The following is a 13231-nucleotide window of genomic DNA, read 5'->3' as shown; positions in this document are numbered from 1 at the left end:
AATCTTACAAAAAGCCAAAGGGTTTTTGGGCCCAAGCTCCAAATCCACAAACTTGAAACATCAATAGAACTTTTCTTAATAGAATAGTTATGCCAAAAGCAAAGGGTAGCTTGACTAGAGTATTTCATTATGTAACCAAGTTGTTTCCTTACCTGAAATGGAATGCGTTCCTTCTGTCCTTGAGATGTTACACTTACCACAGTTAAAACAACAATATGGGAGAGAGCAGAAACAACACTAACTATGACAGCACCTCTCATCCCAAAGGGTAGCATGGTATAAACTGTGAAGATTATGAACAGAAAGAACGGCACCTTTGGAAAGAAAAAGCAAAAATAAAAAAGAATCACACACACATGTTATTAGGTAATGCCAAAAATCACTACAGAAACAGGAGCAAAGTGTTGGGATTCTTACTCACGTTAAGGCTGAACAATTAGATATTGATGTTTCAAAAGACAATTAAAACCACAAGGACAGTGGTAGTTCTAAGAGTTTTGAGGGATTAACAGCTCATAGACAAGATGGGTTAATGTGACATATCACCTATAATTTTTTCAGTTCTCCTTGCCCTTTATCCTGAACTTATCCTTTACAGCTGGAGATGCACTTTGGACGCACTTTGTACTCATACATCAGGAACAGTGTGTTGCAAGGCTAGCAATACTGAATAGAATCAGATTTCTCACCTGTTGGAAGATATTTTTCTAATTTTAACATCACCCAGTCACATGTGTATGTTTGCTTCATGTTTGATAAAAACCAAAAAATCCAGCTGATACTTCCTGGTCCTCCCACAAGAGAATCACCTTTATTACCACTAACCACATATTTAGCTGCACACATTTTATAAAATGCTCAACCGAACTGCTCCAGATCAGTGGGAAGGTTTGTAAAACTTAAATTCATATTTATAGACTTGTTACAATTGTCAGCTTATATATATATATATATGGAAACTAACAGCTCTAATCAGAGGAATATATTGCAGCATTCCTGGCTCAGCTCCATCTCTCAGAACTAAATTGTGCCATTCCAGACAAGAGCTTCCTTCAAGGAAGGCTCAAGGTCCAGTCTGCCCTTAAATGTCTTCCCAGAATAGAAGAGATATTTTGACTGGGACAGCAATAATCAGACAAGCAGGCAAATAAAAGTTTTCATTCAACAAAAATGTTTTTCCGCGTATATCTTACTACTTTTACTGGAGTAAAACCATTTTTTTCTGCCATATTTGCAAGCCCCATCACACAATGTTCAGAATGCTGTGGGGTAGTTTTATAAGCACAAGCAAAGGATGGACAAGCAAAGACCATACCTGCATTTAAACAGTAGCTTTAATTAGTGATAAATTCATAACTTGAGGTGAAAGTCTGAAATAAATCTATTCACTTTCAGAGTAGGGCGTCTTTATATTTTAGATTTAAAATCAATATGAATGAATTATTAGCATATGACAGCACCACATTGGCTTGCAGCACTGAAAGCAGCAAAACCAAATCGTGCTTCGTTACATATTTGCATTTATAGTTAAGATCAATACATTTGGGGGCAGGGGCAGTGGTTCCTAAGGTAATAGGCACTCCCTTAAATTAAAAAATACTGGACAGCAACCCAAAGCGTACAGTGCTGGATGCAGGCCATAAGAAAAATCAGATTTTGGTTGTTTAACTGATAATTTATATATTTAGCTATTCGAATAAAGAAGGGAAGGGGCAGAGTTCATAAAACAATATAAAAATTAATTAAAACTCTTCTGCTTGCATTATGAGATATTAGGAGGAGTTTCCTACAAATTATGATATTTTTGGCTTCATGAAATCACCCATCTTCTGATCAGAGATAGCAAGCAATGAAGTTTAGCCACACCCAGCAATGCCAGGATGTGTCATTAATCCTTATTGTTCACTTCACCTCTCACACTGACTTAAAAACTTGCTCCCTAGGGCACACCCAGCTCTGGAGTCCTTTATACATTTCTTGAACACTGCTCTGACCCAAATAAATTAACAAAGCAAGTATTATTAACAAAAAAAATTTTTAAAAAATCAGAGATGAATTCATAGTAATTAAGATTTATTAAAAATCCTAAATAAAAATCCAATTCAATTACAAAAATCCAATTCATTACTAAGGATGCAATTCCCACATAAGTTTATGCAATTATCCAATTCTTTCACTGAAATGTATTTTCATTATAATTCAGAATAGCAGCAAAAATTTACCGCAACAAATCAGTGAAGCCAGTTTTTAAAAGCTAACCTAAATCTCAGAAGAGTTATTGCACAGTTACAGCATCCTGAAAGACAAACACATCCCCAGCTGACCACCAGCCCTGTGCAAGTACCCGAATGAGCACAGCACACCCACCTGCTCCCACAGCTGAAAATCACTCCCTGTTTCAAAGAGGGACACGTATCCCACGGTGAGGAAGCAGAGCCAGGCCACGAGGCCGAAGAGCGCCAGGCAGCGGCGGAGCAGGGACTCCATGCACAGCAGCAGGTACATGATGGCAAACACGCCCAGCGCCGCGCACACCGCCGCCAGGAACGCCAGGTGGGACTGAGCTTCCTGCAAGGCACAGCAAAGGCTACAGCTGACACAAATGTCCCCGTCAGAACAATGAAAGATGCATCTATACTGCCCTGGAAACAGCTTGGACACCTTTGAAATAAGTTAACCTGGGTTTTTAAGTAGACTAGGTAGACTAACTGTGGCAGCACAAACGCTTTCTGATATTCACACGTACAAAGTGAATACAATAAATGCTATTATAGACACTCATTCTACCCTGTCGCCCTTTCTTCTAAGTTCTTCTAAGCCTTCTGATGTTTACATTTTTGTAATGGAGTTTCTCACCCACTTTTCATGTAAATAATGACTGTTTTGCATTCCTTTCTGGGGGAGGAGAAAATTGATGGACTGTTGGTTTGACCAGTGTAGCTAGAGAGGTAGCAGTGCCATCCTCCAATCCATGGTTACTTTTAAAAGTCTATAAATATTGGAGTTTGGAAATAAACTGCCCCCTCTTTACCTTGGACATCTCAGCTTGTGCGTGTCGTTCATTTTGTGTCCTATTGTGACACTACCCCAGTTCCACTGCTATTGTTTTCCAAACTAGCTTAAAAGGCAAACCCCAAACCACTACATTATAACTCCACTGTATCTATAATGCAGATGTACCCAAAGAAATGTATTTAGAGTTCAGACTTTGATAAAGAGGAGTAACAGTGCTCCAAGTGTCACAGAAGATAAATGGTTAAAAAATAGTGTTGCTACTTTTTTCCCTTCCTAAGAAATAAAAGGTAAAAAGGATACAGGTGAAATTGGTAAGATTTGATTTGCTGCTGAAGAGAGTCTTGAAGACTGTTATCATGAAGCACGGTGTTTGGAAAGCAGAGTTAAAAGGCAATGAAGGATTATAGTAGCTACTTTACTACCTTTTTACAACGTTATCTTTAAATCAGCTCCTCTTCTTACCAGCTGTCAGCTGGGCTGGTACAACACTAAATTTCTTTACAGAAAATCAAATTACACTACATAACAAAAAAAATCTCTAAGCTGCATCTTTTCTATGCCTACAGGATCACCGCTCTTTGCTAACTAAATATTGATTCCACTGATCACTCATTGTACTGGGGGGGTTCCTGTTGTATTATTATTAACAAAAAAAAAAGGAAAAAGATTTTTAAAAAAGGAAATTGAGAAAAAAATCACCTCAGGAATACCCTGATGAAAAACCAACAAGTGACCATAATATGAGAAATGCAGGACATTTTAACTTCTGGTTTTGTTCCTTCCTTGGCCCTTTTAGTACTTAATATCATAGCTAGCATTCAATACAGATTAGGATTTTTTCCTAATGTATAGAAAGGAAAAGCAATCCTTATAGTAATTGTGCAGGTGCCTGACAATCTCTCCTCTCATCCCAACCTTTCAAAATCATACACAGTAATACATGCACAGTTACTTGATATCTTTCAGCACTGCAACTTTGATACCATGTGTCTCAAAATATTATATAGCCAAAAAGGTCTAGTGTGCTGTCAGAGTAACTCCTTATCCTGTCTGCAAACAGTGACCGCACACAAAAGAAGTTTACTCACAGCAGTAACAAAGAAGATGATGATTAGAGTAGTCCAGAAGAGGATGGCAATGAAGAGCAGCAGCAGCAGGAGGGGATGCTGCTGGCTGGTGTAGCGGTACTTCTCGTAGAGCGGGTCTGATATCCTGCCCTCATCGCTCTCGTTGAAGAAGTATTTCCCTTTAGCTGGCATCTTCTCCCAGGCTGGCTGCTATTTCTCTCAGTCCCCAGTGCACACAATGACACAGCTGAAGCCACTGCTTCAAAGAGAAGTTTTGATGTTTCACTGCTCCCTCTGTGATCTTCAGGCACACCGAGTAACCCACGTTCTCTGATTTTACTTCTCATGAGCATCAACTTCAGATTCCCAATGCAATCAAAAGCAGGAATTAGCCTCCCCAAAACCACAGGCAATTCATCATCAGCACTAAGCATGAAGCTCCAGATCAACTTGCATTGGTGCAGACAGGTGTTTTTGGCATGAGGTTTTTTAAATTATTACTTTGCAACTCTCAAACTCCTTTCCACAAGCTTGAATCTCACTTCCTGGGATGAATCCTGCAGAGAGACAGGATTAGTAAATTGATAGTTAATCATACACAATGTTCCCCAGGAGGGAGGGAATAAAAACAGTTGATTCCTTAAACTTTCCAGGAACTTTCTACCTGCATGCTGTGACCAGTGAGCAAGAGCTGCGTGCTGGTGGTGGGTGGGAGCCCAGGAGCCTCGTGCGGGGGCAGCGCTCGCTAAGGGCTGCTCTGCTCCCCTTGCTCTGGCAGCTCCCACATCTTCATGTCCAAGTGTGCCACATGGGGCTTTTTCCTTCTGAGCAAATGACACAGCTCCTGTGAGTGCGTTGAGGAACTGAATGCTCAGAACTCTTTGGAAGTTGTGTGTGTGTATAATCTTCATTCTTTCTCAAAACATGCATCTTAAAAATTAAGAAATCCTCTTTTATTAATTTCAGGCTTTATTAAAGGCATAGAAAAATGAGAAAAGAATACAGCTGTCCAAGCCAAAATTCATCAGACTTTTTTGTTTAAAGATACTTAACATCTAGTTTTGTATATTTCACTCCACTTTAAGTAATACTTTTTCCAAGGCAATACATGTGTTCTGCTAACAATGAGCATTAAGGAATAAACTGCATTGTTCATTTCTAATGACCAGTGTTTTTCAAACAGGTTCATTAATATAGTTCTTTCAATGCCAAGAGCCATAAAAAAGAAGCACAGAGATGTGCTGGAGGGAAGCATGAAAAACAGGATTTTGTAAGTCTTATTAAAACTTGATAACAGGACCACAGCTTCTTTGCCACTTGACCACCATCACCATGGTGCCCAAGGCCACTGCTCCAGGGAGAAAGAACCCACTAAACCCCACCTCTTTTTTTTCCTCAGAAAAGCCAAATCCCAGCCAGTTACTTTCAAAAACCAAATGCTTAACAGCACACACACATTCAGACTGCTTTCACACTAAAAGCTGGAAAAAGTTTCAGAAACCATAGTGAGCAGTTCTGCCTCTGGTAAATAGAGCCAGACACTAACATCCTATCCAATTATTAATGATCAAGCAGGAAAAAACAGATATAAAAACAGTGAGACTGGACCAAAAAAAAGTGTACTTTTGCAAAATGAGAAACTGGCACTTCTTTCCAGAGTACCTCCCAAACTTGGATTAATCACAAGAAAAACCGATATTGCATCACTCTTATTCAGTCATACCCAGAATAAACTGACATTTATATTAACATATTTATATGTATATATGTATAATAAGCAAATAAAATTCAATCTTCCCCATTTATAGTTAATGGTATTCCTAATGTTGCACCTGTACTGGTTATTACTGAACTTCTCATCATAATTAAAGTCCTCCCATTCTTCACTTTAAAAAATTCTTTTGGTACTCACACCATTTGCATGTGCATAATATTGCTCTTGAAAAGAAGTGTGAATCTCAGAAACCACTGACACTTAAAGGAGAGATGAAGAAGAAATGGAAACATTTGCATCATGTGTTACTGTATTTTCCAAGCAAAGGTAACTGCACAATTACTTCACTTGGGCATTAGCCAGTTTTTCCTGAAGAAGAAACTCTCAAAAGGTGTGCACAGGAGCGAGTATTTCAATCTGAATTTGTCTTTCAGTAACAAAGACAACATACTCCAGACAAGGGGAAGGTTTGGCCTCTGATGCAACAGAGAGGCAGACAGCTCATGAAATGTCCTGAGGAATTCCTTTACCATGGGGCTGGGGGTGCAGGAACTCTGCCTGGTGTGAACAACTGCATGAAAGAAATGACAGGCTTGCTGTCCCAGCTCCTTCTAAAACCGTATTTCAGATCAAAACCAATGAAGATCTTCTTTAATATACTTGCAGAAGTATGATCTTGGTGGTAATTTTTATTATATAGATGTATTTTGAGAGGGAACTTTATTTTTCCAATTAGCAGAATCCATTTTCAAAAAGTAACTATTAATTGCTAAGCAGCAAAAAATTCACAATTATGTGGAACAAATTATTCTGTCTTGGGCTACTTACTATTAAAATCCATGAAAAATTACTTCACAGCTTGCTTTCTGTAACTTCTCCTGACTATGTCAATGAAAAAACAGCACCCAGAGTTACATCTATTCTACAGGATTATATTGTGTGGCCATGGCTCAGTTATCTGATGCTCAAAAAATGAAAAATGGGTGCAGTGTCAGCTTGGAACTCTCTCTGCATATTATTGAAGAGTTTTACAGGACATCAGATTGAAGAGACATGTCTTTTCAATGGCCTAACCCATTTTAATTAAAAATAGATTGATATCTCATTGATTTGTTTCTTCCTGGCTGATCTCTGTAGATATGCACTGCAAGTAATTATGAATGACCCCTGGGTCATGCAATTTTCTTCTCAGAACTCTACCAGGCAAAGAAACTCCCCAACAGTACTTTATTGATTTACCAAGAACCCACAATGCACCACATAAATGCTACTTCGAGGTGAATCATTCCACTCCAAATTAGTTTCAATTTGCATCCCATGTCCCACTGCCACTACCACCTCCCTTTTTAAAAGTCCCCACTTTTTGTGTCTTTCCTCCTTTGAATTTTTTCCAACAACCTTCTGGAATTGTAGAAGGTAGATTTCAGAGAGAGAAAAAGATTCTATCCTGGGTGGTGTCATGGGTGGGAAAAAGATCAACTCACCATCCTTCTGTTTATACATTTAAGGATCATGTGAGCACTGTGCACCACGGCATCACTTTTGCTCTTTTTGGTCATCGCTCCTTGAAGATTTGATACACCAAGAGAGGTGTAACCCTGAAACAGCGACAGGCCACAAAAACCAAAGAACACTCCCAGAAGCACCAGTGGCAAATACACTGAGCCAAATAGGGACTGGATCTGGGCTGTTGCCATAAAGCCACAGAGCTCTGATCAGGAGCTTATCAAGAAAAAGCCCCATTTCTTTAGAAGCCTTAATTGTGTTTGGATGAAAAAGAGAAGGAATTGTCACCCAGGTCAGGATCTATAAGAAGCAGCCCTGCACTGTGGGTTAGAAACTGCAGTGAGAGCCTCTGGGAGCAGCCACCAAACACACCAACATGATTTAGTCACACCTGTGTGAGCTTCAGTAACGACCTGGATAATTTATAAAGTATTTTTTCTCTTAGATGTTCACTTGCCAAGAACTCAAGACTTGATCACCCAGAGCTGCCTGGTTACCAAAGAGCAGTGTCTGAAATACTAAAACAAACCCTAATAGCAAGAACCAAATGAATCTATATAAATTGCCTTATTCCTCTTAACTTCTGTATAAAAGCAAGCAAAAACACTTTTTTTATTTTTAACTACTACAGAACCAGACAGACAGTACAGTTTTGATTGCCATTCCATCTTTTCTTTCACACAAATAACAACAGTGTTTCTGAAATTACTTTAGCAATTTCCATGACAAGAATGATTGCTGACTGTAATTACCCATTAGCAGATACTAAAAGGGAATCAGGAATCTATAAACATGCAATAGAATAATTGAAGGAGATTAGTGAATGAATTATGAATCTCAAGCAAAAATCATCTCCAGTCTAGTGGACTCCACGACTAGTTCAGTCTAGGAAATGAACTTTAGCAATCCAAACATGCACCACAGGAAATACCATTCATGTTAAAGACAACACTTCTTCCTTTTAGACTTTGCTTTCAAATGCTAGCCTGCAGCTACATTAGCTTTCTTCTACCCATACAAAAGTACTGAGTGGAAAGCAGGTTGGTTTTAATGATCTGTCTGCTAGCAGTGAGTTTCTTTATAAAGGTGAACCCTTTTTTATACATATTTTGAAGTTTTCCATGTGAAATTTCACCTTCCTTAGTTACATTTAATTGTTGAAGGGCTTCTTCTGCAATACAGAAAGAAAAATCTTACTTATATTCACCTTCTATTGTCTCACAAAAAGTGAGCATACCCACTTCAACACATCAGCACTCAGAACTATATTTACCTTAAAACACCAAATCAATACAAAAAGTAGTCTGTCATTTGAAAAAAAAAGTGCCCCATGACATATCAGAGCAATCAGTGACACAGCAACCCTTAGGGTTTGCCCTTGAACGTTGAAGGCCACAGCAATGATAGTGCTAAACGTGCTGCAAAGAAAGAAATGAAACTGAACTTTTTAATTCACATTCTTATTTCAGCAGATTTCTTCTTCTCATAATGTTTGTTCTCCAGTGCTATTTAAAGTAGGAATAAATAATGAGTTGTTTAATTTGGAAACAGTTTTCCAGTCTCTTGTACAAGTGGAAGATGTGAAATAACAGAGGCTGTGGTTTCATAAGCACCACCAGCCAGCTCTGGCCAGCCAGAGGAGGAGGGCTCACCCAGCCAGAGCCCCCATCCTGTCCCAGGCCCTGCACCAAGCTCCTGCTGGGCTCTCTGCAGAGCCCACTCACCAAATGCAGCATGCAGAGCCAGTCTGGGCAGGTCACTTCCCCGTGGGGTGGGGGAGTGCAGCAGGTAGCAGAGGTACAGATGATCTCCACAGCTGGCCCAGGGTTTGGAAAGGAAAAGCAAGCCACAAGTAGGAAAGCAAGCACAGCAGTGAGCTCTTAAACTGACTCATCACTTCTCACAGGTCCACAGCCTAAGGAAAGAATGTGAAGAATACCACTGCTAAAGCTGGGGGCAGGGGGAGGGTGCCTGCTGGTCATTTTTAAATATCACTATTATTACAGGATGTGCTTTGAAGACAAAGATTACAGTCACAGAAAGAAATCTCTGTGCTACTGATCCAGGTAGGACAGGAAACAGTGACAGAATATGGTTCAGAAAACCTACTGGTAATTTAAGACCAGCTCACAAACTAAGTCAGTAAAAAAGAAAGAAGAGTCCACATAACCAGACTGCTGCAACTGAAGTACACAGGAGAGTTTACTACTGTTCTAAGGAACTTTTTACTGAGAAAACACATAATGGTTCAACCAACAAATCTATTAAGACTTATGATTAAGTGCTGGGTCTGGCTCAGCAGGGCAGGGAGGAAGCAGCCCTTTTATAATACTGGTTTTCATAAGCAGCAAACTCCAGGGTGTAAAAAGATACATCACACCAGAAGGGAATTGAGCTGTGCTTTGCATCTTTCAAAACCAAGGTGTGTGATTATTTCTTGACTTCCCGACCCCCTGTCACATCTTACAGATAGACTTTTTGTCTTTAGCTGATCTAAAATTGAACTTACCACTGCAAAAGTCAATATTCCCCTTACACTTTCAGTTTTCAGACCTATTTAAAATTCAAGTCTTTGAACACAGTGTCCTCAGAAGCCAGAATAGCTTTTCACTGAGTAATTTCAGTTTAGTTGTATCAAAAGCAGTGTGCTTGGTGCCATTACTGAAAGTACTAAAACCTGTAGTATCGAGCTGTATAAACTGCAGAAAAACCCTCAAACACAGACCATTAAACTTCAACACCATGCAGAAAAATATTTTCAGCCAAGACAGGCACAGGGACAGAGTCTCTGTGTGTCTAAACCCCAGTAATTTCTACAAGAATATCCCTGATTTTCACAGAAAGTAAAACTTCTGACATTTTCAGAGGATCTGTTTTTTAAGGAGAGAAAAAAAAAAAAAGCATCACGCTAGGTAATACTGAGCCTTTACTGAAAACAGCATTAAACAAAAATTCGAGAAAGGTGTGCTTGAAAGGTATTTTTTCTTTTTCAGGCATTATCTCATTTAGGTTACAGAATTATAACAAGTAGGAAACAAAAAGCTCAGGCTGACAGAATTTCTAAGCTCAATATAATTAATTACACCTAGAGTGAATTCTCTGTCACCTGTATTGCAAAATTTTGAATGTGCCTCAGATAATCTATTTCAACAAAGCATCAAGAAGCAGAGATGTGGCAGAGTCAGACTACCAGGGTGTAACTAGACTCTTCTATCACTAGATACAACAGATGTGCAAAACGTAAAAAATTACAAAATATATTTAAAAATCACTGTGAACAAGAGCGCAATGGGTATCACACATTGCTCTCATTTTTTTCCTGCCCCACAAAGTTATTGAAGGGGAATGTACAGTTCAACACAGAAATGAGGCTTGCCCACATCTAGGGTAAATAGTGTATTTGCACAGAGCAGGTGCAATCACAATATTGCAGGGACAAGGCAGGAAAAAGATAACACCTGCCCTGAGTAAGATAAGAAATCACTTCCCATTTCAGTCCAGTCCATCTAAAACCAGTAAAACAGAGAAGAGGCTCCTCTCTCTCCTACCTACAATATTCCCACCCCACTGAAGTGAACAGAAATACAACTGGCATCTGAAATTTAAACAATTCATTGATAACATCAACAACTTTGGTTTCCTTTATTTTATTTTTTGTCCCAGTCTCTAATTTTTACAGACCCAAGTTTGTTTGTTTTTTAAGTGTCTGTCAAACATGGTTGTTTCTAGCTGAATTTCTGCTTGCTCACCTCTTACCTAAGCAATCTCACTTTGGAAGTAAAACTCAGCCCGAGGCTGAGAGATGGACACAGAAAGAATGAGACTGTGCCTCAGCACCTGGAGCAGGGCACTGCAGGGTGGTACTGCAGCACAAATATTTTTGTTAATGTATAAAAAGCCCTCTACTAAAGCAAAGTCTTCAGACTATTTAAGGAAGAAGGAGGAAGGTAAGGAGACAGATTAAATCCAATCCCCCTTTATTTAATGACTAGTACTTCAAGACTGAGTCCTACCAAATACCTGCTTTAAAAATCTTATTTCTCTATACTGTTCAGTACAGGGCATTTTTAACGTTCCCCAGACTAACCACGTAACATTTGTTACACCACCACATCCGTACTTCACAGCCAAAAAAACTAAGTAACACTTGCAATAAGGAAGTTCCCTCCCTTGGAGGTTAAATACTAAAAACACCACCAAAGAGACACACATTTCTGATGGATGCATCGTTTCTAGAGTCATACCTCAGGACACAAAGCTGTCAAATACCCACAATTCTTTTAAAAAAGTTTTCCAAAATGCAATACCTGGTTTTGGAAAGGTCCTTTGTGGAGTCATTCTAAAATAAAACAATGATAAAGGACTGAAAACCTCAGAAATCTTCTCTTTTCAGTCTCACTTGATAACAACACACTAAAAAATTGTTAGAAGTTGCATACATATTTTTCATTAACCCAGACAAAGGGCCACAGGAGCCAAACATTTACAAGGGCCTGGTAAGGTGCTCTAGATCACAAAGAGGGAACCTTGCAGAAGCAGTTAGAGCTTTCCAGTGACAACCAACATGCCAATTTTGTTTCCACACAAAGTTTTGATTGCCTACTAAGATATTAAAATGTCTGAACACAGATCTAATCACTATCACTCTTCTTGTTTCATCTTATCTTCCATCTTGCCATTTCCAAATATTTGTTTGACAGCCAGCCCTGCCAAACCATCCCCAATGCCAAGAGGCCACTGGAAACTTGCACCATGCAAAGCAGTGACTCACAGGGAAAACGTGGGTATCTCACCTGGCACAGCTAAAACAAAGCAGATATATGTAAATTAAATTCTCCTGAAGCTGCTTTATCCTTTGGATTTGCTGATACTAAAGCCAGTTAACGAGTATTAAAGCAGAACTAGTTAATTCCAAACCTGAAGTAATACCACAGATATAGCAAATCTTCAGGATGTGGCAGAAGTCACTTCTCAAAACAGCCTGCAGCTGGTGCCTCACAGCTCCACAGGTTTACAGAAGAACCTTCCAAACTGAGGCATCTCTAACAGCAAGTGAAGGCTGCCCTGCTCAGTGCCCAGCCAGCCCCAGGGCTGGGTGCTCACCCACCCCAGCAGCACTGAGAAAGCATTTCCCCCTGCACTGCAGCGCTGAGCTGTGCACAGCAGATTACTCCAGGCTTTTATTTACTGGGACCACTGATAACAAACACACAAGCTTGTTGCTTGCTTACCTTTACAGGCCACAGGATTCATTGGCAAAATCCACATTTCTCCACTCCACCATGGTCTGTTCCATCATTTTGAAATTCCTACAGGAGAGTGAGTGCAGCCCACTCAGGTTAAATCCTTGACACTAAATCTTTTGATGTACCACACGTGGGAACCTGCAACAAGACAGGGAATCCTTACTCCAAGGACCACTGCAGGCATTAACAATTCTTTATTTCTTCCCCTCATAGTTCAAGGAAGAAAAATCTACTCCATCACCATCATACATTTTATGAACCTTTAGTCAGACAATCAGTAGAAGTATTTAACTGTATTGTGACATGCTGCAGCATGAATATAACCTGATTGAAACAATCATAGCTGGAAATGTCTGAGAAGAAGGCTCAAGACTGATGAGAGGCATTGTCTTTATGCTAACTGATCCCAACGTTTTCTCAAGCAAGGCCTGCATGACAGCAAAGGGAACTCCGCTAAAAATAGGAGAAGAATGTTTTACTAACTTTCACAGTATCATAGATAATGAAAGTCCTACTTTTCCAGCAAGTTTTGTTACACATAAGACGAAATATCAGCAATAATAATTAAAAAACCCTCACTCAGTGAAGGGTAACTTAAAAGCTATATGATTCAAAACTTAAAATATTGCAGATCAGCAAATATGACAATATGGCAAGAAAGCAGCTGAAAAAAAAAACCCCAA

The 13231-nt window shown here is 39.4% G+C and overlaps 1 protein-coding gene across 6 annotated transcripts in view; it reads right to left on the bottom strand.

Annotated features, from left to right (window-relative positions):
• The window catches only part of ADCY7 (adenylate cyclase 7), a 59751-nt gene that overhangs the window by 29186 nt on the left and 17334 nt on the right, over positions 1-13231 (bottom strand). For 4 of the 6 annotated variants that reach the window (XM_018914573.3, XM_018914574.3, XM_018914576.3 and 1 more), the window contains 4 exons: positions 12534-12686; positions 4104-4639; positions 2368-2568; positions 153-314 (listed from right to left, as the gene is read on the bottom strand). In XM_018914573.3, coding sequence (XP_018770118.2) covers positions 153-314; positions 2368-2568; positions 4104-4274 — 534 coding nt within the window. In that variant the 5' untranslated portion in view covers positions 4275-4639; positions 12534-12686. The remainder of the gene's footprint in view (positions 1-152; positions 315-2367; positions 2569-4103; positions 4640-12533; positions 12687-13231) is intronic. The other 2 variants (XM_018914578.3, XM_018914579.3) reach the window with 1 other exon arrangement.

Source organism: Serinus canaria, chromosome 11 (genome assembly GCF_022539315.1).
Source record: "Serinus canaria isolate serCan28SL12 chromosome 11, serCan2020, whole genome shotgun sequence".
Lineage (NCBI taxonomy): Eukaryota > Metazoa > Chordata > Aves > Passeriformes > Fringillidae > Serinus > Serinus canaria.
Note: the sequence above shows the minus strand (reverse complement) of the source record. Positions and strands in the feature narration are given on the sequence as shown.